At 33.8% G+C, this 24,189-nt stretch overlaps 1 protein-coding gene across 1 annotated transcript; it reads right to left on the bottom strand.

The window, feature by feature from the left end:
* Nucleotides 1–948: 948 nt before the first annotated feature.
* LOC133321198 (GATA zinc finger domain-containing protein 10) lies at nucleotides 949–19,790 on the bottom strand. The gene is made up of 5 exons (XM_061530286.1): nucleotides 19,496–19,790; nucleotides 19,410–19,445; nucleotides 19,170–19,330; nucleotides 16,691–19,124; nucleotides 949–1,043 (listed from the first exon to the last, which is right to left on the bottom strand). Exons 1-5 carry the CDS (start codon nucleotides 19,788–19,790, stop codon nucleotides 949–951), a joined length of 3,021 nt encoding a protein of 1,006 aa, XP_061386270.1.
* Between the last annotated feature and the right edge of the window lie 4,399 nt (nucleotides 19,791–24,189).

Below are 24,189 nucleotides of genomic sequence, written 5' to 3'. Positions count from 1 at the left end.
CAAAGTCGTTTAATATCACCACACTTTTGTGAATGGAAGTTTGTTTGCTTGTTTATTATGGGAAAAAATGATCGCCGTCCCCTAGACATCCGAAAAGATTACAGGGGTTTTGCAAAAACAGAAAAACAAAATTTTTATTATTGATAATAAAAAAAATGGAAAATTTGTAATGAGGTCATTTTTTTAAAAAATGAGGGGAACAGGCACTTCCGAAGTATTATATACGGAGAAGAAGAACTTCCTTCAAGAACTAACAATATTATCCTGATGAGAAAAGAAGACGAACAAATTCCTATTGCCTTTATTTCTAAGAAACTCAATCAAAATCAACGTAACTATTCGGTGACCGAACAAGAATACTATTACCTTTATGTCGAAAGAACTATATCAAAAAGCTATAGAAATTTTTCTAGACGGTAAAAGTCTATAGCCAGGGCTATAGAATTTTGTCTAGACGGGAAAAGTCTATAGCCAGGGCTATAGAATTTTTTCTAGACGGGAAAAGTCTATAGCCAGGGCTATAGAATTTTGTCTAGACGGGAAAAGTCTATAGCCAGGCTATAGAATTTTGTCAAAAGGTAAAGAACTCTACAGCCAGGGCAATAAAATTTTTTCTAAACGGAAAAAATCTATAACCAGGGCAGTAGATTTCTTTCTGGACGGAAAAAAGTCTATAGCCAGGACTATGAAATTTTTTGTAGACGGAAAAAACTCTATAGCCAGGGTATAGAATTTTTTCTGCACCGCTGTAGAATTTATTCTAAACGAAAAAAGTCTATAGCCAGAGCTATAGAAATTCTATACGAAAAAAAAATATTTGTTTGCTGTAAAACCTGACCCTATACAATGCGGAAATTTTTTCAACTATCAATTTTAGCTTGACACTATTCTGTTTCGCAATTGAATCGGTGATGATAAGAAATCTGCTTAGCTTTGCAATTTTCTTTTTCATTTTTTATAGTTGCGAATTGCATTTAACTGGAAAGTCCATTGCCTAGAATTCTTATCAGAGTTTGAAGTATTTCTCGGATCATTGCCATAACCTATAAAACACAGTTGTAACAATTTTTATTATTCTAGCGATAAGTGCTAATGAATAGTATTCTAGATGACGAATTGCGACGAAGAGATACGGAATTCTTGATAACAATCGACATTTCCATCGTCGAAAAAGGTCAGGTCTGCTGTGAAAATAGTTGTGCTATAAATTTATGAAGCAAGTGGGAACTCAGGGATAAAATGTAAAGGAAAACTAAATTTCTTATAGGGAGAGAAGGACATCATCGAAGTAAACAATGTTTTCTATTGCCTTTATGTCAAAGAAACTCAAGCAAAATCAACGTAATTATTCGGTGATCGAACAAGAAAGTACCTTTTTCGTTTAGAAAAAATTCTATAGCCTTGGCTATACAATTTTTTGTTCGTTTAGAAAAAATCCATAGCCTTGGCTATAGACTTTTTTCGTTTAGAAAAACATCTATAGCCTTGGCTATAGAAAAAATCTATAGCCTTGGCTATAGAAAAAATCTATAGCCTTTGCTAAAGACTTTTTCGTATAGAAAAAATTCCGTAGCCCTGGCTATAGTTTTTTTCGTAAAGAAAAAATCTATAGCCTTGGCAATAAACTTTTTTCGCATAAAAAAAATTCTATAGCCTTGGCTACAGACTTTTTTCGTATAAACAAATTCTATAGCCTATAGACTTATTTTCGTATAGAAAAAATTCTATTCTATAACCAACAATTTTATAGCCTTGCTATAAACTTTTTTCGTATAGATAAAAATGTATAGCCTTAGCTATGGACTTTTTCGCGGCTGTAGACTTTTTCGTTTAAAAAAATAATCTATAGCTTTAGCAATACATTTTCTTCTATATGTGCAACTCCTATAGGCTTGACTATAGACTTTTTTCGTTTAGAGAAAATTCTATAGCCTTGGCTATATACTTTTTTGTTTAGAAAAAATTCTATAGAATTTGTTCTACTTATTATTGGGTCGTTCACTGCTATTGGTTGAGTTTCTTAGACATAAAGGTAATAGGGAAATCGTCTTATTTTTATATCGTTCGTTTCGATTGAGCTTCTTTGACACAAAGGTAATGGGAAAATCGTTGCCTCGACTACAGATTTTTTTTCGTCTAGAAAAAATTCCATAGACTCTGCTATAAACTTTTTTCGTCCTGAAAAAATTCCATTGCTTGGCAATATTTTTTTTTTTTTTTGTTTAGAAAAAATTTCATAGCCTCTTCAGCTAATTTTGTGGTTCCAATTGTGTTTCGATATTCGAAATTCTCATGTAAAATTAATTGTTCAATATCTCCGCCTGATTGCAGGAATTTTTGTGCGGCTAAAATTTATTTACTGCAATTTGTAAACAATTCCATTGGTTAAAAATAAATTGAGCCGTAAGTTATTTTTAAGAATCTTCATGAGAATATTTTAGGCTGTGGGTGATTGAAAGACAAACAAATTTTTGCAAGAAAAGAAGAAAAACAAATAATTGCAAAAGAAACAATAGCCGATATCTTATAGAAATTGCCAAACAAATTGCAGATAATTAATAATTATTTTGTATAAAGAACATTTTGCGTTGATTATATTTCATGGGAGTTGGGGTCAATAACCAATGTGCAGACATTTATATTTTTTAGGTTAGGTATTAATAGCATAAATAGGGTCCTTGGCAAATGAATATATTTAATATTTTCGATGTGGAGAATTTGAAAAACCTCGACCTTCCTCAATAATATAATTTTGAAGCCATTAAATATTGAGGTTATAAAAAATCAATTTATTGGACCCTGTACTCTTAGGCCATCAAAAAAAATTAAAGTATTAATTCAATTTAATATTTCATTAATTTAATTTCCACTGCATTTATTCCCTATCAGTCAGTCACAGACATGATGAACGATAAGCCATTCAAAAATAAAAAATATGAAAATAATCTAGAAACGCTTTTCAATTCAGTGACGTCAAAAAACGAACTGTTCTAAAAATAAAAATTTCCAAATATTTGTTTACCAATAAATCATAATGAATTGAAGGTGTTCATTTATTTGTTTATATTTAATTTTAATTAATAACGTCTATTTTGTTGTTATTAAATTCAGTGCGTATCCATCATAAAAAAAAATTGTTTGCTGGCGAATTCCAAGAATTCACAAAAGCCATTTATTGTCAAATGCCTTTATGCGATGCGAATCTGTGATAAGGAAATGATTTATAGCCAGAGCTAACGTAATGACGATTGGCACACGTTAAGAAGGCAGGCTTTGTCCTCACATCTTACCGTCAACGGCAGTAATTTTCCTAACTTTTAAAATGACTAACTACTTGATGACAATAATCTTTCAATTAATTTATTTGGTGTTTGTTTTAAATTTTTATGTTTTTTTTTGTTTTAATTTTTATTATCAATCATTTGGTTTAATTAATTTATTGATTGATCTAATTAAAATATTTATCAATACCCAAATGATTGATGAGACATTTTCAGACTTTGAATACCTTACACTTTAAGCAAACAATTTAAAACTCAAACCATAATATTTTAAAGTCGTAGCTATTTTCTTCTTGGCAATAAAAAATATAGCCCTGGCTCTGTGTTATTAAACGGCATTTACAATAGAACCTTCTTTATGAGGATTTATTTGACATATTTGTAATGGAATTGACAATTTAGATCTACTGGATTGGAGAAATCCGGTACAATTTAAACGTCCTATTAAACGCTATAGCCAAGAACAGATTTGTTCTCATTATTTCGCAAAAATACTCTAAATCCAAGACTATATAATAATTTTACTAGACGCAGAAAACTCTCTTCTTACTATTCGGTAAAAGAAGGATACCAAGAAATACTTTAAATAAATATTCTTATTTTTATTATATTATAACCTTTATGTCAAAGTAACTCAACCAAAAGCCAACGTAAATATTCGGTGACCGAACAAGAATGAAAAAAATTATCTTAAAAAAAATTATATAAACGATAAAACTCCGAGGCTAATGCTATAGCATTTTTATTACGAAAAATCTGTAAAGGCTATGATCTATGCCAATCCTTAATTTCTTTATAGACAGAGAAGATTTCCGACCACAAAGATTTTCCTATATACTTAATGTCAATGAAGCTCAACCAAAAACCAACGTAACTACTCGGTGACAGAACAAGAAGCCTTTGCAAACAAATCCAATATGAAGAAATTATGGATGAATACGTATGTCCAATACGAGGAAGACGACGTGATTCCTATTACCAAAGAAACTCAACCAAAAGCAACACAGCTTTTAGGTGTCCGAATAAGAGAGTTAAGTCAACGAAAACAAAATTATGAACATATGCCGAAGAATGTCATTTAAGAACCCTATGTCGAATACGAGAAATGTGTTTCTATTTTCTTTATTTCAGAGAGACTCATTAATAACATTAGCATTATACACTTAGATCCTATGAGAGACGATATCCCGATAGATACACACCCAAAACGGGCTAAGAACTAGGTACTTATTTGGTGATCGAACAAGAATTCATAGCAAAATGACTTACGTCCAATACACGGCAGACGAAGATTTTCCTATTATATTTATGTCAAAGAAACTCAACCAAGACCAACGTAATTATCCAGTGACCGAACAAGAATACTTAGAATTAAACATGAAGAGCTTATGGGTATCTAGACAAAATATAGCCTCGACTATAGAATCAATAGCCTCGGCTATAGAATTTTTTCTGGACGGAAAAACTTCATTTAATTGTTTTTAGACGAAAAAAAGTCTATAGGTGAGGCTATTGAATTTTTTCTAGACGAGAATAGTCTATAGCTGAGGCTATAGATTTTTAGGCCAATGCTATTGTTTTTTTTTTCCTATAGTAAAGTGAGCCTATAGAAGATTTTCTATTTTTATTATTCCAAAGTATTCCAAAGGATACGAAACATTTCTTTAAATAAATATTCTAATAAGTATAAAATACAGTACAAGAAAGACGGAGATCATCCTATTACCTTTATGTCAAAGAAACTCATCCAAATCCAAAGTAAATATTCGGTGACCGAACAAATTAAAGATTTTGCAAATTAAAGATTAAAGATTTTTTATAAAAAGGAAAAATAACAAAAATATTCTTCAAACAAGAGGACCCACTGGTCATCTATGAAAATATCTACTAAACTTCTATGTGAAGACCTCTGGTCTCCTTTGATAGGAACTTCTGGTCATTTATACCTACTGGCCTTCTAAAAGTCTTCTATTTGAAGACATAACATCTTTCTAAATAATATTATTAGGTCCCACTTATCTTCTATGAGAGGACCTACGGATCTGCTATGAAAAGATCTACTGATCTTCTATTAGAGGACATATTGGACTTCTGCCAGAAGATCCACTTGTCTTTTGTGAAGAAAATCTATAGGTAGGTCTATGAGAAGGCCTACTAGACTTGTAATAGATGTCCTACTGGTCTTCCATGAGAAGACCTTCTGGTCTTTTATTAGTAGGTCATAGAAGACCTAATAATATCTTCTGAATAAGGTCTACTAGTCTTCTATGAGAATACCTATTGATGTTCCATCGGAAGGCCTACTGGTATTCTATGGGAGGACCCACTGGTCTCTTAAGAGAATAAAAATATTGGATTTCTATGGAAAGACTTATGGATCGTTAATGAAAGACCGATTGATCCTTCAATGAGAAGTCCTATTGATCTTCCCAAAGAAGATTTAACGCAAGGTCTTCTATATAAATGACATGGTGACCTAATAAAAATACCTTTTGAAAATAGACCAAAATTGACTTATAATAGGAAGACGTAGTGCCTTTCTGATAAGAATAGCATGTGTTCTGCTAATACGAAGGCGAGGAGGATTTATAATAAGAAGTTTTATTAGCTTTGTAATACGAAGACAACAACCGGTTCTAATAGGCCTTCTGACAAGTACTAGTGGGTTTCTGATTAAAAGAACTATTGACCATCTAATATGAAGTCCTAATCCTCATAATAATAGAAGACCTACTGACTTTATAATAATAAACCCTAGTAGCATTCTAATTAGAATCCTAGTTTATTTCCAATAAGAAGACAAAGAGGCCTTCGAATAAGAAAACCTAATGTCATAATAATAATACCTACTGAAATTATAATAAAAAACCAAATTCCAATTAGAAGACCATCTGACTTTGTAATAAGAAGGCCTAGTGAGCTTCTAATAAGAAGACCTAATGATCTTCTGATAAGAAGACCTAGTACTTTTCTAGTAGTAGAAGGACAAGTGGACTTCTAATAAGAAGTTTTAGTAGCTTTCTTATAAGAAGACAAAGGCCAGTGCTAATAGGCCTTATGATATGTTCTAGTGGCCTTCTGATTAGAAGACCTATTGACCGTCGAATATGAAGCCCTAATACTCATAAAAAGAATACCTGCTGACATTATAATAAACCTAGTAGAATGTCTAGTTGCTTTTCAAGAAGAAAACATAATGTAATAATTATACTGAAATTATAATAAGAAAATTTAGTGGCATTACAAATAAAAGACCATCTGACATTCTAATAAGAAGAACTAGAGATCTTCTGATAAGACCACCTAGTAGTCTTCTGATAACAAAATCTAGCGGTCTTCTTATAAAAAGTCCTAGTGTTCTTCTAATAAGAAGTCCTAGTGATCTTCTAATAAGAAGCCCTAGTGATCTTCTAATAAGAAGTCCTATTGATATTCTAATAAGACCTAGTGGTATTATAATAAGAAGACTCAGTGATATAATAAGATGTCCTAGTGATCTTATAATAAAAATACCCTGTGAACTTCTAATAAGAAACCGCAGTAATCTTCTAATAAGAAGGCCTAATCGTCTTCCAATTAATAGACTTAGTGATCTTCTTATAAGAAGACCTAGTGATAATCTTATAAGAAAATGTATTGGGTTAGTGACTTTCTAATAAGAAGGCATAGTGTCCTTCTAATAAGAATATGAGGACCTAGTAACATTTTAATAAGAAGACCTATTGCCTAGCCTATAGGATACCCATAACCCAACAACAATCTAATAGGAAGACTAAAGGTCGTCTAATAGGAAGGTCTAATGACCATCTAATAAGAAGACCTACTGATTTTTAATAAGAAGACATGTTAGCCTTTTAATAAGAAAACCTATTGGAATTCTAATAAGAATGACCTTCTAATAAAAATAATCCTGATAGTGTGATCTTCTAATTAGAAATAAAATGTCTTACTGCCTCTAATAAGAAAATTTAATGGGCTTCTAATAACAAGACTTACTGCTTTTCTAATAAGAAAATCTAATGGCTATCTAATAAGAAGAATTGGAAGTTTTTTTATGGGAAGATGTAGTTGCTTTCTGATAAGAAAATCTATTGATATTTAATTGTTTTCTTATTAGGAAATCTGTCAATATTTAATAGAAGATCCAGTGCCCTCCTTAATATTAGCACCTAGTAGCATTCTAATAACAAGGCTGTAATAAGAAAACCTAATGATGAATTAGTAGTCTTCTAATAAGATGGTTTGGCAGCCTTTTAATTCTATTCTAACATTTTATTTAAAATGGGATCTAATAAGAAAATTTAGTGAATATCTAATAAGAGCACTTGGTAGCCTTCTAATAAGAATACTAATAATAAGAAGACTTGGTAGTCTTTTTATGAGAAAAAGTTAAGGTTTTCTAATATGAAAATCATTTGGTCTTCTAATATGAGCACCTAGTGGCATTCTTATAAGGAAATCTTTTGGCATTTTTACTATGAGAACCTAGTAGCATTCTAATAAAAATGCTCTAATAAGAAAACTTAATAACAATCCAATAAGAGCACTTGGTAGTCTTCTCATAAGAAAAGCTAGTGGTTTTCTAATAAGAAAATTTGTTAACATTCTATTATGAGGACCTAGTAAATTTCTAATAAGAAAATCTATTGGGCTTCTTAATATCAGGACCTAGTAGCATTCTAATAAGCAATCTTATTGGTCTTCCAAAAAGCACATCTGAAAATCTATTGGCCTTCTTAATATCAGGACCTAGTAGCATTCTAATAAGCAATCTCATTGTTCTTCTAAAAAGCACATCTGCCATAATTTTCGTTTAGAAAATCATTCAAATAAAATTACGCACATTTCATAAATTGCTGTTATTTCAATTTAAGAACCCTCTTCCCTCCCTCATTAGCCGTCATTATCCTCCACGTCAACATATCCAACTTATAGATTGTTGAGGTCTCATTTCATTTTTATTTATTGTTCTCTTTTTTTAAATTTTTTTTTGCAATAATATTTCGAACGCATTGTTTTTCCTGAATTCCTAAATAAATAAAAAAAATTCCATTACTACTGCTGATGCTGTTTTGGCTGCTGGAAATAGTAAACAAACGGCCGATGCTCTCCAATGAACGATATGGACTTTTTGTTGTATTGCTCTGATGGCTGCGCTGAATGGCTATACAAAATTTCCATTTCATTTCAATTTTTTGTTTTGTTTATACAATTAAATGTTTTTTTATTTGTGGCGAAATAAATTGCCATCAGCACCAGTGCCTGTCTATATGTCGTTATGTCTGCCTGTCTGCTGGCTGCCAATTTTAATGAGTTCTTCGTGTGTTTAGCTGAACGCTTATAACCCCAATTTTTGGTGTGTTTTTTTTTATTCTCCCTCCCAAACGATAATTACTCTTAAGAAACAGACATGTGAAATATAGTCTATTTTGTATTGCTCTAGCTTTTGTAAACAAAAACAATATTTATTTATAAGGGAGTATGAGGAGAGATTTTTACCAGAGAAGTTCGATTTTGTGGAGAGGGAACAGGGAACATCTTAAACTTTAATTATAAACAAGGAAAAAGGGTTAAGTTCGGCCGGGCCGAACTTTGGATACCCTCCACCATAGATATACTGACAGGTACTAGAAATGAAAATATAGGGAACATACCAAAAAGTGGACCTATACCGACATGTCTAAAATCGGATTATGTAAACCATAATACAAATTTCAGAAATTTCAGAAATTGATAATTCAAATTCGAAGATGGGGAATATCGGTCCACTCCTTCTGAAACCTCCACACAGGGGCTAGGTCTAAATGCGGCTATAGTACATTCGAACCTTCTAATTTCTTTTATCTCGCTATCCTCCGCAGGCGAAATGATTACAATAGAGTCTTAGAACCAAACTCAAAACGCGGAACAAATCAGATAACTATTTTAATATAAAAAAAGGGGGTTATATGGGGACTACCCCAAAAAGGGGGCGAACATTAATAATTTTTGGTAGAGAGATTTGTTACCATATACAACTACAAAATACCAAATTGCAGCAAATTCGGTTGAAAAACGCGCTCAAGAACCCCAAAATACCGAAAATTGGGGGTACCCTTATATGGGGGATATTCGAAAAAATGGACCTATATTCATATTCATTGTGGAGAGATTTGGTACCTATTAAGAACTCAAAATACTAAATTACAACTAATTCGGCGGAAAAATACGATCAAAACCGCCAAAATACTGAAAATTGGGAGGTACCGTATATGGGGGCTACCAGAAAAAGTGGACCTATATTTATAATTTTTTGTGGAGACATTTAGGACCCAATAAGAACTCAATGTAGCACATTTCAGCGAATTCGGCTGAAAAACGCGCTCAAGAACCCCAAAATACCGAAAAATAGGGGGGTAACTTTATATGGGGGCTACCCGAAAAAATGGACCTATATACATAATTTTTTGTAGAGAGATTTGGTACCTATTAAGAACTCAAAATAATAAATTACAGCCAATTCGGTGGAAAAATACGACCAAAACCCCCAAAATACTGAAAATTAGAAGGTACCGTTATATGGCGGCTAACAGAAAATATGGACCTATACTTATAAGTTTTTGTGGAGACATTTAGTATCCAATAAGAACCCAATGTACCAAATTCGGCTGAAAAACGCGCTCATGAACCACAAAATACCGAAATTTGGCGGGTACCCTTATATGGGAGCTATGCCTAAACGTGGACGATATATCCCATCTTCGAACTTGACCTGCCTGCAGACAAAAGATAACCCTATGCAAAATTTCAGCTCCCTATCTCAATTCCTTCAGAAGATAGCGTGATTACAACAGACGGACAAACGGACATGGCTAGATCGTCGTAGAATTTTACCCTGATCAAGAATATATATACTTTATAGGGTCGGAAATGAATATTTCGATGAGTTACAAACGGAATGACAAAATTAATATACCCTCCATACTAAGGTGGAGGGTATAAAAAACGAGTAAGGAAAGTTCAAATTCGGAAGGGACCGACTATATGATACCTTTCACCACCTAGGGACGAAAATATATACGGGAGCTATATCTTAATCTGTACAGATTTTCACGAAACTTAACACACATAATTTTAAACTCCGTCTAGTACTCTGTGCCAAATTTCATACACATCGAAAGATATATAGGTACTTTGTTGCACCATTTACATAAAATCGGACGAAAGTACATATGAGAGCTATATCTAAATCTGAACCGATTTTCACGAAACTTACCAAACATCATTCTAGAGTCAATTCATTTCGCTATGCCAAATTTCGTGCAAATCGAAAGATATATAGAGAGATTGGTGCGCCATTTACATTAAATCGGACGAAAATATATATGGGATCTATATCTAAATCTGAATCGATTTTCACGAAACTTAACACACATCATTCTAGAGTCAATTCACTACGCTATGCCAAATTTCGTGCAAATCGAAAGATATATAGGGACCATTTCTATTAAATCGAACGAAAATATATATGGGATCTATATCTAAATCGCAATCCATTTTCACGAAACTTAACACACATCATTCTAGAGTCAATTCATTACGCTATGCCAAATTTCCTGCAAATCGAAAGATATGAAGGGACTTTGGTGCACCATTTCTATTAAATCCGACGAAAATATATATGGGATCTATATCTAAATCTGAATCGATTTTCACGAAACTTACCTCACATCATTCTAAAGTCAATTCATAACGATATGCCAAATTTCGTGCAAATCGAAAGATATATAGGGACTTCGTTGTACCATTTCTATTAAATCCGACGAAAATATATATGGGAGCTATATCTAAATCTGAATAGATGTTCATGAAACTTAACACACATTATTCTAGACTTAGTCTAGTACTCTGTGCCAAATTTCGTGCAAATCGAAGAATATAAAGCGACTTTGGTGCACCATTTACCAAAAATCGGACGAAAATATATATGGGAGCTATATCTAAATCTGAATCGATTTTCACGAAACTCAACATACATCATTTTAGACTCAATTCAGTAAGCTATGCCAAATTTCCTGCAAATCGAAAGATTTCTATTAAACCGAACGAAATGATATATGGGAGCTATATCAAAATCTGAATCGATTTTCACGAAACTTAACACAAATCACTCTAGAGTCAATTCATTACGCTATGTCAAATTTCGTGCAAATCGAAAGATATATAGGGACTTTGGTGCACCTTTTCCATTAAATCGAACAAAAATATATATGGGAGCTATATCTAAATCTGAATCGATTTTCACGAAACTTACCACTCATCATTCTTGACTCAATTCATTACGCTATGCCAAATTTCGTGAAAATCGAAAGAAACATAGGGACTTTGATGAACCATTTACTTAAAATAGGACGAAAATATATATGGAAGCTAAATATATCTAAATCTGAATCGATTTTCACGAAACATAACACAAATCATTCTAGAGTCAATTCATTACGCTATGCCTAATTTCGTGCAAATCGAAAGATATATAGGCACTTTGGTGCACCATTTCTATTATGTGGTGAAGGGTATAAAAATTGATTTTTTTTAACTTCTTAATAGGGTACTCTTAAAGACCTTCCCTTTAGATTAACCCACGAATTTGTTTTCATATTTTATATAAAAATCTATGGCCTTAAAAATTCCTCCCCCTAAATGTATGCTCTTTTTAATGTCTTCAACCAAAATCCCCACAAGTACACACTGCTACTTTTTTCAAACACTTTAATATGGCCTACTTTTAGGCGTTTGCCTTTAATTTGTTTGTTTACCCAAAATGAGGTTTCGCCTATCCAAAATCATATCAAACGCACATTTTTCTGGAAATTTCCGCCTTTAAAGAGGTTTCCTTTTTTCTATGTAGAGAACGAAACACATACATACACACACATATATAGATTTGATTAAATTTCTCATGGTTGTTAGGCTTGTGGAGCCTTTGCCTGGTTGGGATTGTGGTTGATAGGAAATTTCTTGGAAATAAATTTAAGCTGGTGGCCTGGTTAGGCACGCACACAGGCATACATATATATATACCAAAACACAATACAATTTGTTGATAATTAATTATGTTGTTCCTGGAAAAATGTTTCAAGTTATTTTTGAAAGAAGGGAATTTTGTTGACTAACTCCTAGGCGTTTTATGTAGCCTACATAATAAGAAGAAGATGGGAATTTAAAAGTCCTCTTAATACCTTATGGTATTAGATCACCAATAAGACTTCTTATTAGAATCCTACCCTCGATGATACGAATATGGAATTTTAAAAGTCATTTTAATAAGAATGCCCTATGGTATTAGATCAAGAATAATACTTCTTATTAGAATCTGCCTAGGTCTTCATATTAGAAGGCCAATACTTTTTTCAAAATGTTGTTGCCTAACTCCCAGGCGTTTTACATACCCTCGATTTTAAGAAGATGGGAATTTAAAAGTCCTCTTAATAAGAGGATCACCAATAAGACATCTTATTAGAAACCCACCAAGTTCTCATATATGAAGGCCAATAAATTTTCAAATTTAAAGACCAAAACCTAATCTTATTAACAACAACAGAAGGAGAAGAAGACCTGGTATTCTTATCAGAATGCTACTAGGTTTTCATATTCAAAGGCCACTAATTCTAATAAGAAAACTTCTTTGATCTTCTAATAAGAATATCTATTGACTTTCTAAGGAAAAAAATTATATTGTCCTTTAACAGAAGATCTAGTGACTTCCTATTCCTACGAAAATCTACTGGCCTTCATAATATGATGACATAGGTAGCATTTAAAAAGAAATCTCAAATAAGAAAATCTAATGACAATCTAATAAGAAGGTCTGGTAGGTTTTCTCATTCAAAGCTCACTAGATCTTCCTATAAGAACTTTCATTTGTCTATGTAATAGGAAGCTCCTAAAACTTCTGGGCCTCTAGGTATTAGGCCAGTAAGTCTTCTTATTAGAATACCACCATATGTTCTTATTAGAAAATCATATCGTTTTCGTATAAGACATCCACTAGGTTTTCCAAATAGACGACAAATGTAGACATTTTCAAATAGTACAAACAAATCTCCAAGAACTAATCATTTTAGCAGGTTGGTATCAATGAAGAAAATATTCTCCACAAAATTCCCTTAGAAGACACCGACCACACGAAGTCTGTATAATACACGTATATAGCATTAATATCTCAAACAAATTCAAATAAATAATGAGGACATTTTTTGTTGCAACATTTTCTTACACTTTCCCATTTATGCCAATAACTGCCAAAATACCTCAGATTAGAGGGTGCGGGTCAATAAAGAAAACATTCCCCACAAAATTTCATTAGAGGTCAGTGACCACATCGAGTCAGAATATTAGATGTATATGACAATAACACCTCAAACAAATCGAACTATATAATGAATACATTTTTTGTCGCAAACATTTCCTACACTTTCCCGTTTATGCTAATATCTCCCCAAATACCCCCGATTAGGGAATTAGTGTCAAGGGAAAAAATATTCCCCACAAAATTTTACTAGAGGTCACCGAACACATCAAATCGATATATTGCATATATATAGCAATAACATACATAAAAAATCAGGGTATATATAAAAAGACCTCTTTTGTTAAATTGTTTTTCAGAGCTTTCTGTTTTTGCTTATATCTTCGTAAATATTTCAGTTAGGGGGATGAATTCAAGGAAGAAAAAAATCGCCACAAAATTTCATTATGGGTCACCGAACAAAAGAATGGTCAAGGCATAGTATATATGCCAATAAGATAGTCCGAATGGTTTTGGATTAATAAAAAATTAGGTGTTTGTAAAATATATTTTTATTTATTTCTCTTTTTTTTACTTTTCCGAATTTTGCCAATATCTCCTTAAATATACCAGTAAAGGAAGGAAATATTCTCTATTAAATTTCACTATGGGTCCCTAACCAAGAGAAATCTTTAAGTATAGTACATATATTAATAAAAACCCAAAACAAATTAGTCAAATTAAAAATTAAATGCTTATGGTATAGAAATTTTACCTTTCCGAAATTTCTCCCGAATATCTCCCCCAAATACTTCAGTAAGGGAGTTGATGTAAAAGAGGGAAATGTTCTCCATCGAATTTCACTATGGGTCGCTAAACAAATTAATCCAATAAAAAAATAAATGTTTATGGTATAAAAATTTTACTTTTCCGAATTTCGCCAATTTTTCCCTAAATATTCCAATTAGGGGGTTAATATTAAAGAGGGAAATGTTCTACATCGAATTTCACTATGGGTCACCGACCAAAAGAAATCTCTATATCAATAAAATCCCAAAACAAATTAGACTGATAAAAAATTAAATATGTGTGGAATACATTTTTGTATACTTTTCCAAATTTCGCCAATATCACCCAAAATATTTCAGTTAGAAGGTTGCTGTAGAGGAAAGAAATATTCTCCATCAAATTTCAACATGGGCCACGGACCAAAAGAAGTCGCCATATAGAATATATATGTCAATAACATATCAACACAAATTGGTATGAAGAATTATTTTTTCGAAAAAAAATATAAATTTTACCATTTTCCAAAATTTGCCGAAATCTCCTCGAATACTTGATTTTAGATGAATGCTACTAATGGAGAAAATGTTCTTCATAAAATTTCACTATGGGTCACCGACCAAAAGAAACCGAAATATAAGTTACAAATAACAATAAAATACCAAAACAAATTGGAACGAAAAATTATTTTTTTCGAAAAAAAATATTAATAATAATTTACCATTATCCGATTTTTGTCGAAATTTCCGTTAATTTTTAATTTTAGATGGGAGGTAATAATGGAGAAAATGTTTTCCACAAAATTTCACTATGGGTCAGCGACCAAAAGAAATCGCCAAATATGTTATATATGACAATAAATTATCAAAACACATTGGGAAGAAAAACTATTTTTCGAAAAAAAAATAATAAATTTACCATTATCCGATTTTTGTCGAAATTTCCTTGAATACTTGATTTTAGATGGAGGGTACTAATGGAGAAAATGTTCTCCATAACATTTTACAACAGACCACCGACCAAAAGAAATTGCCATATCGGTTGTAAATGGCAATAGAATACCAAAACAAAATGGAATAAAAGATTATTTTTCATAAAAAATAATTTTTACATTTTCCGATTTTTCCGAAATCTCCTTGATTACTTGATTTTAGGTGGAAGGTACTAATGGCGGAAATGTTCTCCACAAAATTTCACTATGGGTCACGGACCAAAAGAAATCGACATATATGTTATATATGACAATAAAATATCAAAACAAAATGGGATGGAAGAGTATTTTTTCGAAAAAATAATAATTTCACCATTATCCGATTTTTGTCAAAATCTGCTTGAATACTTCATTTTAGATTGGAGGTATTAATGGGGAAAATATTCTCCAAAAAATTTCACTTTGGGTCACCGACCAAAAAAAATCGCCCTATCGGTTATAAATGGCAATAAAATACCAAATCAAATTGGTATGAAGAACATTTCTTTTTTGCTTTTGAAAAATAATAATAATTTACCATTTTCCGAATTTTGCCGAAATCTCCTTGAATATTTCATTTTAGATGGAAGGTCCTAATGTAGAAAATGTTCTCCATCAAATTTTACTATGGGTCGCCGAACAAAATAACTACGTAAATACAATATAAAATCGAATAAAATATTGAAACAAATTTGCTTAAATTAAACACAACATTTTGAAGTGAAAATAGATTTTTCCCTTTAAATATTACAAATTTTATATCTTTAATACAAAAACAGATATTTTGTACAAATAAAACTCATTTGCGAACATGTTTTTCTTTTAGTAAAAATTATATATTATATTTAAATTTATTATTATTGCCAAAAAAGAAAAAAAAACAAACTAAACATATTTACATTATTTTCTGTTTGCGTTTGATTTTTCTTATTTTTACACTTACAACTAGAACTAGTGTATATGAGCTATGAATACCTTTTCATTCTCCTAAGGGATTACAATGTTTTTTTTTTTTTGTATTAAAAAATTAAAAACAAAAAACATACGGAACTTTTTTCGAAAAAGTTCCATTGTGGTTGAAAACATAACATATTATGGAGGGGGATGGCTGGCTTACATGTTAATTAGCATGCTTATGGGATGTATGGGGGAGAGGGGGACAGAAGGGAGAGGTTGGGGGGATAGATGAGATGAGCAATTATGGGAATTTGGGTTATGGTTTATGGTTTTAAAACTACGCCTGCGTAACTATATATACATCACCATTATTACTAACAACTTCCGTCATGGTCATTGTAGATATTGTGGGGGGTGAAGACGATGAATTGTTGTTGTTGTGGTTCAAATTTAAATTCGAGTTTTGATTTTGATTATCGGAAACACCACCCGCTCCACCTCCTCCACCATGTCCGGTAATTTGAAAATGATCTTCCAGTGTTTCAATATCATAGAAGACGGTATTACATTCCCCACATTTGTATCGCGGTATATCCGCACAATTGGCATGTTTACGTTCGATGTGCGATTTCAAAGTCATGGCAGTGGAAAAATGTTTACGACAATTGTCCACAGCACAACAATAGGAACGCTGTTGATGTGTCTGCCGATGACGATAGAGTATGGCTTTCGATTTGAAAGCCTTATTGCAAATGTGACAGGTGGGTACCTTCCCTGCCGATTGATGAGTTTTCATGTGCATGCGTAACATCCCCGGGCCCTTGAAACTCTTGTGACATATTTCACATTGTGGTTGTTTCTTGCAATTGGCCCGAATCCAATTTGAATGTTGATGCATGTGGTTCTGCAGACCCTTAAATTGTTTAAATTCTTTTTGACATAAATTGCACTTGTAACGTCCCGTAGCCAAAATCGTGGTTTGTTGGTTAATAAATTCTGCAATGAGTTTGGAATCAATTTCGAAATCATCATCCTGCCCGGCGGCCTGGGCTATGGAACAGGCGGTGGCTTGTAATTGTCGGGAGTTGGCCAAGGAGCGATTGGAATTATTGTTGTTGGAGGTGTTGGAATTTGAGTTGTTGCCACCACGCCTGGATTTTGTTTTTGTGGCCGAGGAGGAGTTTGCGACAGGTGAGGCATCTAGGGAATTGTGATTGGAGGAGCAGGAGGAGTTATTAACTTTATTATTAAATTGTTGCTGTTGTTGCTGCTGCGCCTGGGCCTGCTGCTGTTGCATCTCCGTTTCATTGGCATCACACGCGGCCTGGAAAACCGCATTTACCTCCGCCTCCTCCATGGCATCAACATCATCCACATCATCGATGCAACCACCCTCCACAACAGTGTAATGGGCCAGGGAATTATCCTCATGATAGATATTCGCCTCATCGTCCTCATCATCTAACATCTGATGATGATGCTGTTCCTCCATATCCTGTTCATGGGTGGTGCTAATAAATTCCGAACCATTTGATGTTTCCAATAGCATGGTGCCATCATCCTGTAAGATTTCCTCTTCCATGTGGATTTCTTCAATAATATCATCCTCTTCGTCGAGTTCATCTTCCCCCTCATCATCAATGACTTCCTGAACGACGACATCGGGTAAAATTAGGCCCTGATGATGGTGTTGTTGTTGTTGCTGATGGGATGTGGTCACTGTAACATCTTCCAAATATTCCATTTCCACATTTTGTTGTAATAATTGATGATGATGATGTTGTTGGTGGTGCTGGTGGATCTGCAGCTGCTGATCATCCTCCACCACAATTGTTTCACAAATTTGATCCCGCTCATTTGAATGGTGTAGAACATGATTATTGCTCTGCTCATCGCCAATGTGACCACCACCACCATCCAAATCATCCTCCTGCTGATCCCCCTCCTCATCATCGATTAGATGCTGTTCCGTTTGTTCCATAAGAGCCTCCTCATCCATTATGGTTAGATGATCATCTTCCAGGATCGCAGTGGCATTCCCACCATTACTTAGGGTATGGGTAGTTATCACATTACCTCCACCTGTAGTACCACCTCCCACCGCCGTCAAGGTCCGCTGGGGTACAATTTGTACCAATTGCAGAATCTGTTGGCCATTGGGTTGTTGTATCAATTGCAGGGTCTGACCACTGGTGGTTTGTATTAATTGGGCGGGGGCAAATTGTGGTTGTTGTAACTGTGCAGGGGCGGGGGTGGTGTGATGGAGCAGATGATTGGCGGGATTACCGCTAATTATTTGGGTCAATTGGGGTGGTCCACCGGAATTACCACCACCATTTGTGGCCAACAACTGGGTGGTGGTGGTTATTATCTGACCATTTGGCAGGACAATTTGTTGAGGCAGGACATTACTGTTGTGGTTGTTGTTGGACGAGGAGGATATTGGCAATAATTGTGGTGGATTTGTGTTGAGCAAGGTCTGGGTGGTCAAACGTGGCTGATGGCTGAGGGTGTTGTTGTTATTGTTATTACCGCTATGTTGTTGTAAAGTCAGGGTGCCGTTACTCTCATTTAAACTTATTGTGGTCTGGGGTAAGATGTGCTGTTGCTGTTGTTGCTGGAGGGCAGGTGTTGAAATGTTGCTTTGCTGCTGCTGCTGAATTTGGGCAAACTTCTTGGCTGCGGGTTGGGATTTTTTTACGGAAGATTTCCGTTTAACGGTGGTTGAGGAGGAGGCGGAGGAGGTGGTACTGCTCGTGGTGGCTGAGTGCATTAGCAATTGCTGCGGAGGCTGCTGCTGAGGACGATGTTGATTGTGTATCAAGAGGGACTGTTGTACAGGTTTCTTATCCTCATCTTGGTGGACCGGGGAGGACTGGGGTTTCGTTTGCAGAACCAAATGCAATTGCTGATGTTGTTGCGGCTGTTGCTGCTGCTTTAAAGATTGTTTTTTCTGTTGCGACTGTGCGGGTATTTGTTGTTGTTGGGCCATCCGTAACAACAGATCCTCTTGCTGCTGCTGTTGTTGTTGCATTTTCAGTAGCTGCTGTTGTTGTTGCTGTTGCAACAATAACTTTTGCTGCTGTTGCAATTCAAATAATTTCGCCTGGCTCTGCTGTAATTTAAGGCCTTGGATTTCATCGAGAACAACACGGGTCGTTGTGGTGGTCGATGATGTACTTTGATGGTTTTGTTGTTGCTGTGCCACCTGTTGGATAGTCTGTTGTTGAGGCTGATGGTGTTGCTGCTGCTGTTGTTGATGTTGCGGAGCCGCTGTTTGTTGTATCCTCACACTTTCAATTTGTGGCTTTTCGTCGACCATCACTCGAACCGTAATAGATTTGATATATTCTCGTAGTTCTTTATCGCTGCGCTCGACCTGCATTTTAAATGCATGACAGCGTGAAACGGCATGCACACATTGGACACAAATTTTGTCGGGCCAACCTTCGGTGGGTTCGACCGAAACACTGGCACATTCCATTAACATTTCGGCTACCTTTTCGCTAAACAACGGTCGCATATCCTTGCGTTCGCAAATGCACACACGACAGATTTTATCCAATTCGAGGACTTTTTTACGTTCCATCATGGTGTGTGTGTTGGTGTAGATGTGAAATTAAAATTTAGTGGCTGTAATTTGAGAGAAAAGAAAATGGATATTAAAACCAAACTATGAAAAACAAAAATTGAAAAATGAATATAGTGTGCGGTCGAAAAAAAGGTAGTAAATGCTTGGACTTCGAAGTGGTATACTGCAGTTATTTTGAATTTCACGCCTCACGCGATACGCCTTAAAGTATGCTCCGAGTTATTAATATATATGGGAGCTATATCTAAACCTGAACCGATATTCACGAAACTTATCCCACATCATTCTAGACTTAATTTAGTGCGCTATGCCAAATTTCTATAGAAATCGAACGAAAATATATATGGGAGCTATATCTAAATCTGAACCGATTTTCATGAAACTTAGCACACATCATTCTAGACTCAATTTAGTACGCTGTACCAAATTTCGTGCATATCGAAAGATACATAAGGACTTTAGTGCACCAATAACCTTCAATCGGAAGAAATTATATATGGGAGCTATAACTAAATCTGAACCGATTTTCACGAAACTTAACACGCACAATTCTAGACTCAATTCAGTACACTGTGCCAAATATCGTGCAAATCGAAAGGTGTATAGGGACTTTAGTGTACCATTTACATAAAATCGGACGAAACTGTATATGGGAGCTGTATCTAAATCTGAACCGATTTTCACGAAATTCAGCGCACATCATTCTGCACATAATTCAGTACACTATGCCAAATTTCGTGCAAATCGAAGGGTATATAGGGTCTTTGTTGCACCATTTACATTAAATCGGACGAAAATATATATGGGAGCTGGCGAATATTAAAAATATTTGGGAGGGAGATTTGTTACCAAATGCGACTGCAAAAAAACCAATTTGGAAAAAATGCGTTTAAAACCGCCAAAATACCGAAAATTTTGGGATACCCTTATATGAAGACTACCCGAAAAAATGGACCTATGTTTATAATTTTTAGTGTAGGGATTTGCTACCCAATAAGAACTGAAAATACTAAATTACAGCCAATTGGGTCGACAAATGCAATCAAAACCCCCCAAAATACTGAAAATGGGGGACACCTTTATATAGGGGCTACCCGAAAAATAGGTCGAAAAATGCACTCAAAATACCGTTATATGGGGGTTACCAGAAAAAGGTAATCTATATGGCGGCAATCACTCGTACCCACAGATCATGGCCTACAACTTTATAAATTGTCAACGAGGTTTATCTGCGAATCAAGATTTGTCGGCAGGCGAATTGGGACCATAGTCCTAGTTTTAACTTATCGCACATATGGCTTTCCATTTTATTTAAATTTCGATCATCATGCCCTCTTCTGGTGAAAACTCAACCATAATTTGGGACATTTAAAAGGAGCTAACATCAAGTAGTTTACAGCTGGGCTTATCATTTGTGTGAACCTATCCTCAATACAGCTACTATTCCTATTGCAGAATCTACTAATTTTAATAATTCCTAATAAAAAAAGTTCTAGCATACTTTTAGGCACCCACATTCTAATTGCTCAATAAGAGCAGCTTATAAGGAAGCACATGGAAAACGAAAGGAAAGGAAATAACATTTTTTTTTCTTAATATATCCTTCTGGCAATTTCCTTAATAAATTTATGGCAAATATGCCACCCACCCGCACTTTCTAATAGCCATCTATCCAAATATTTACAATGTAAACACAAGGAAACCCAAATTTATATGTTAAGGCGAGTTCTTTTCAGAAATCTTACAAAAAACGTAGTTTTGCATGTTGAGAGACATGCGCATAGCTCAATTCAAGGGTTTAATGGTGTTTTTTTTTGTACCAAATGCGTAAGGTTTGAGATAGGAATAGGGATATAAATAACATATGATGATGTCCTGTGCTACAATTTCAACTCAATGAAAATTCGGAGAGAGATTGAGAGGGAGGAGGAGTACAAATGAAATGAATGAAAGTTGAGCCTCTTCTGTTTATTTTGGCAATTTCATTCATGGCATAGCCCTAAGGAGAAATGAATGTTGTTTTGGACATATAAATATTTTTTTTTTGCTGTAGGATATAGAGAAGGATGTAAAAAAATAAAAGATATTTTCGTTTGTGACGCAAATCTTTTGTAGCTCGCGGGAAAGAATTCGTACTAAGCTAAAGTTCATTGGGCAGAATGTATGGAGATGATGATAGAATGGACATAAATATATAAATTCGGAATAATCATTTCATTTAATTCTATGACGATAAAAACATGTCCGTATGTCTGTTGTAAACCCTGTGGCCTCTTAATGGATTTAGATATATCGCTAAAATGTTGCATAGAGTTGGTTTTTGTCTGCAGGCAGTTGAAGTTCCAAGATGGGCTATATCGGTCCATATTTAGGCATAGCCCCCAAATAAGGGTATGGCCTATTTGCGATATTTTTAGGTTTTTGAGCGCGTTTTTCGTCCGAATTCGCTGAAATGTTGTGCTATATGGGTCCACTTTTTCGGGTGGCACCCATATAAGGGTACCTCTCAATTTTCAGTATTTTGGGGGTTTTGAACGCATTTTCGCGATCGAATTCGCTGTAGTTTAGCGTTTTGAGTTCTTTTTGGGTAGCAAATCTCTCCACTAAAAATTATAAATATTTGTCCGTTTTTCGGGTAGCCCCCATATAAAGTTACCCCCCATTTTTCGTTACATTGAAGTTATTGAACGCGTTTTTCAATCGAATTAGCTGCACTTACATGACTTTCAGAGGCAAAATCCAATTTTAAATAAATCGAAAACAATTAAATTCTTTACAATTCTCCCTTAATAGTTTTTTGTAGAACTTTAGGAGTACTATCAGTGGTAAAAAATGTAGAGCCTCCGGTTTATAACTTTCGAGATAAAGGCAAAAAAAGGGCGTTCACTCACGCGACTTCAAATATACATGACTTAAGACATCACTGCTAATAATGAGAAAACTTTGCGAATTGTGTGAATATTTTGAACATTTTATATTCTTTACATGAAGAAGACATATCAAGCATTATTATTGCACTTTCAAATTTTTAAAATTTGGCATATCCTTTATTTGCGGTCACTCACGCGACATTTGTGAGTTTGCTGTTTTTATTTCTGCAGTCTCAACATTTATGGTCATTAAATTAGTTTTATGCTAAGAAGAAAAAATAACAAATGCGGTCTTTCTTTGTATTTTTGCCTTTACGTATTTAAGCACAATTAAAAAAACAAATTCTTCGACTTTGGTTTACCTTTTTGCGGAAGTGCCCATATATCGGTCATTAATTAGGGATAGCCCTCATATAATGATAACCTAAAATATTCGCTAATTCCTACTCTATGTAATCAATATAGGTCTCACTTTAGGCACAGTCTCATATAACTTTGCACTCTAAATTGCTGTAGTTTGAGGATTTTATACTCTACCATGCGTCATCAGATTCTAGGAAAAATTCCCGCTTTTTCACTTGTTTATTAATTAATTTTTATTAAAATATTGTTTTTTTATTTATTATTTGTTTCTTTGTAATTTTTTCTTTTTTTATTTTATTAAATAATTTGTTTTACTTCATGATCCATTATATTTTTATTTAAATTTTTTATTACATTTATAATTATAATTATTATTGTTATGATTATTTTGAAGTTTTTTTTTTTAATTTTTATTAATTAATTATTTATTTTAATTTTTATTTTTTAGTTTTATTGTTTCATATTTATTTATTAGTTACATTTATATATATATATATATATATATACATTTATATATATATATATATTATATTTATATATATTATTTATTAAATTATATATTTCTAAATGTATTTCTTTTTCCCGCCATTTATTTTCCCAATTCAAAAACATTAACCGTTGCAAAATCAATCTTTCCCTGTAAATAAACATCTGTGAAACACCCTGTCTAGCAAAACAATTCGCTCATGCATATATGACTCTCCCTGTTTCGCAAAACATCACTCATCATATATGACTCTCCCTGTCTTACAAATACATCAAAGAAAGAGATAACAATGGGAAAACAGGAGAGAAAACAATATACACGGTCTTTTTTAAATACTGCAACAACACTACTACACACCAATGATGATGATAATATACACCTCTCTCACACAAACACGAAGTCTTGAAAAGGCAAAATAAAAACACACAACATAACGAAAACAACACAAAATGAAAACATAAGTGAGAAACACAAAACGACGACAAAAAACCGCACACACGAAACGAATATTCCGGATTTTCTGTTTTTGTGTAAAACCAAATAGCCGAAGAATATGTGAAGAGTGTAAAATAGAAAACAAAAAAGAAAACCGACGACGTCCAAGCATTTACTTTCGCAGATAGCACACGAATTAAAACAAAAAAGAAAATAAAATGTAAGCACACCACTACACACT

This window comes from Musca vetustissima, unplaced genomic scaffold (assembly GCF_032173495.1).
Source record: "Musca vetustissima isolate MV318-11 ecotype Yass unplaced genomic scaffold, APGP_CSIRO_Mvet_v1 utg5396, whole genome shotgun sequence".
Classification (NCBI taxonomy): domain Eukaryota; kingdom Metazoa; phylum Arthropoda; class Insecta; order Diptera; family Muscidae; genus Musca; species Musca vetustissima.
The sequence above is the reverse complement of the archived record's forward strand: the minus strand, read 5'-3'. Positions and strand labels throughout refer to the sequence as shown.

Coding starts and splice junctions, on each gene's coding strand:
- LOC133321198 (XM_061530286.1), bottom strand. CDS start 19,790: ATGGAACGTAAAAAAGTCCTCGAATTGGATAAAATCTGTCGTGTGTGC. Junction 19,446..19,495: donor CGAAAAGCCACAAATTGAAA/GTGTGAGGATAC, acceptor CAACAGCAGCAG/CAACACCATCAGCCTCAACA. Junction 19,125..19,169: donor CCCAACAACAACAAATACCC/GCACAGTCGCAA, acceptor CAGCAGCAACAG/CCGCAACAACATCAGCAATT.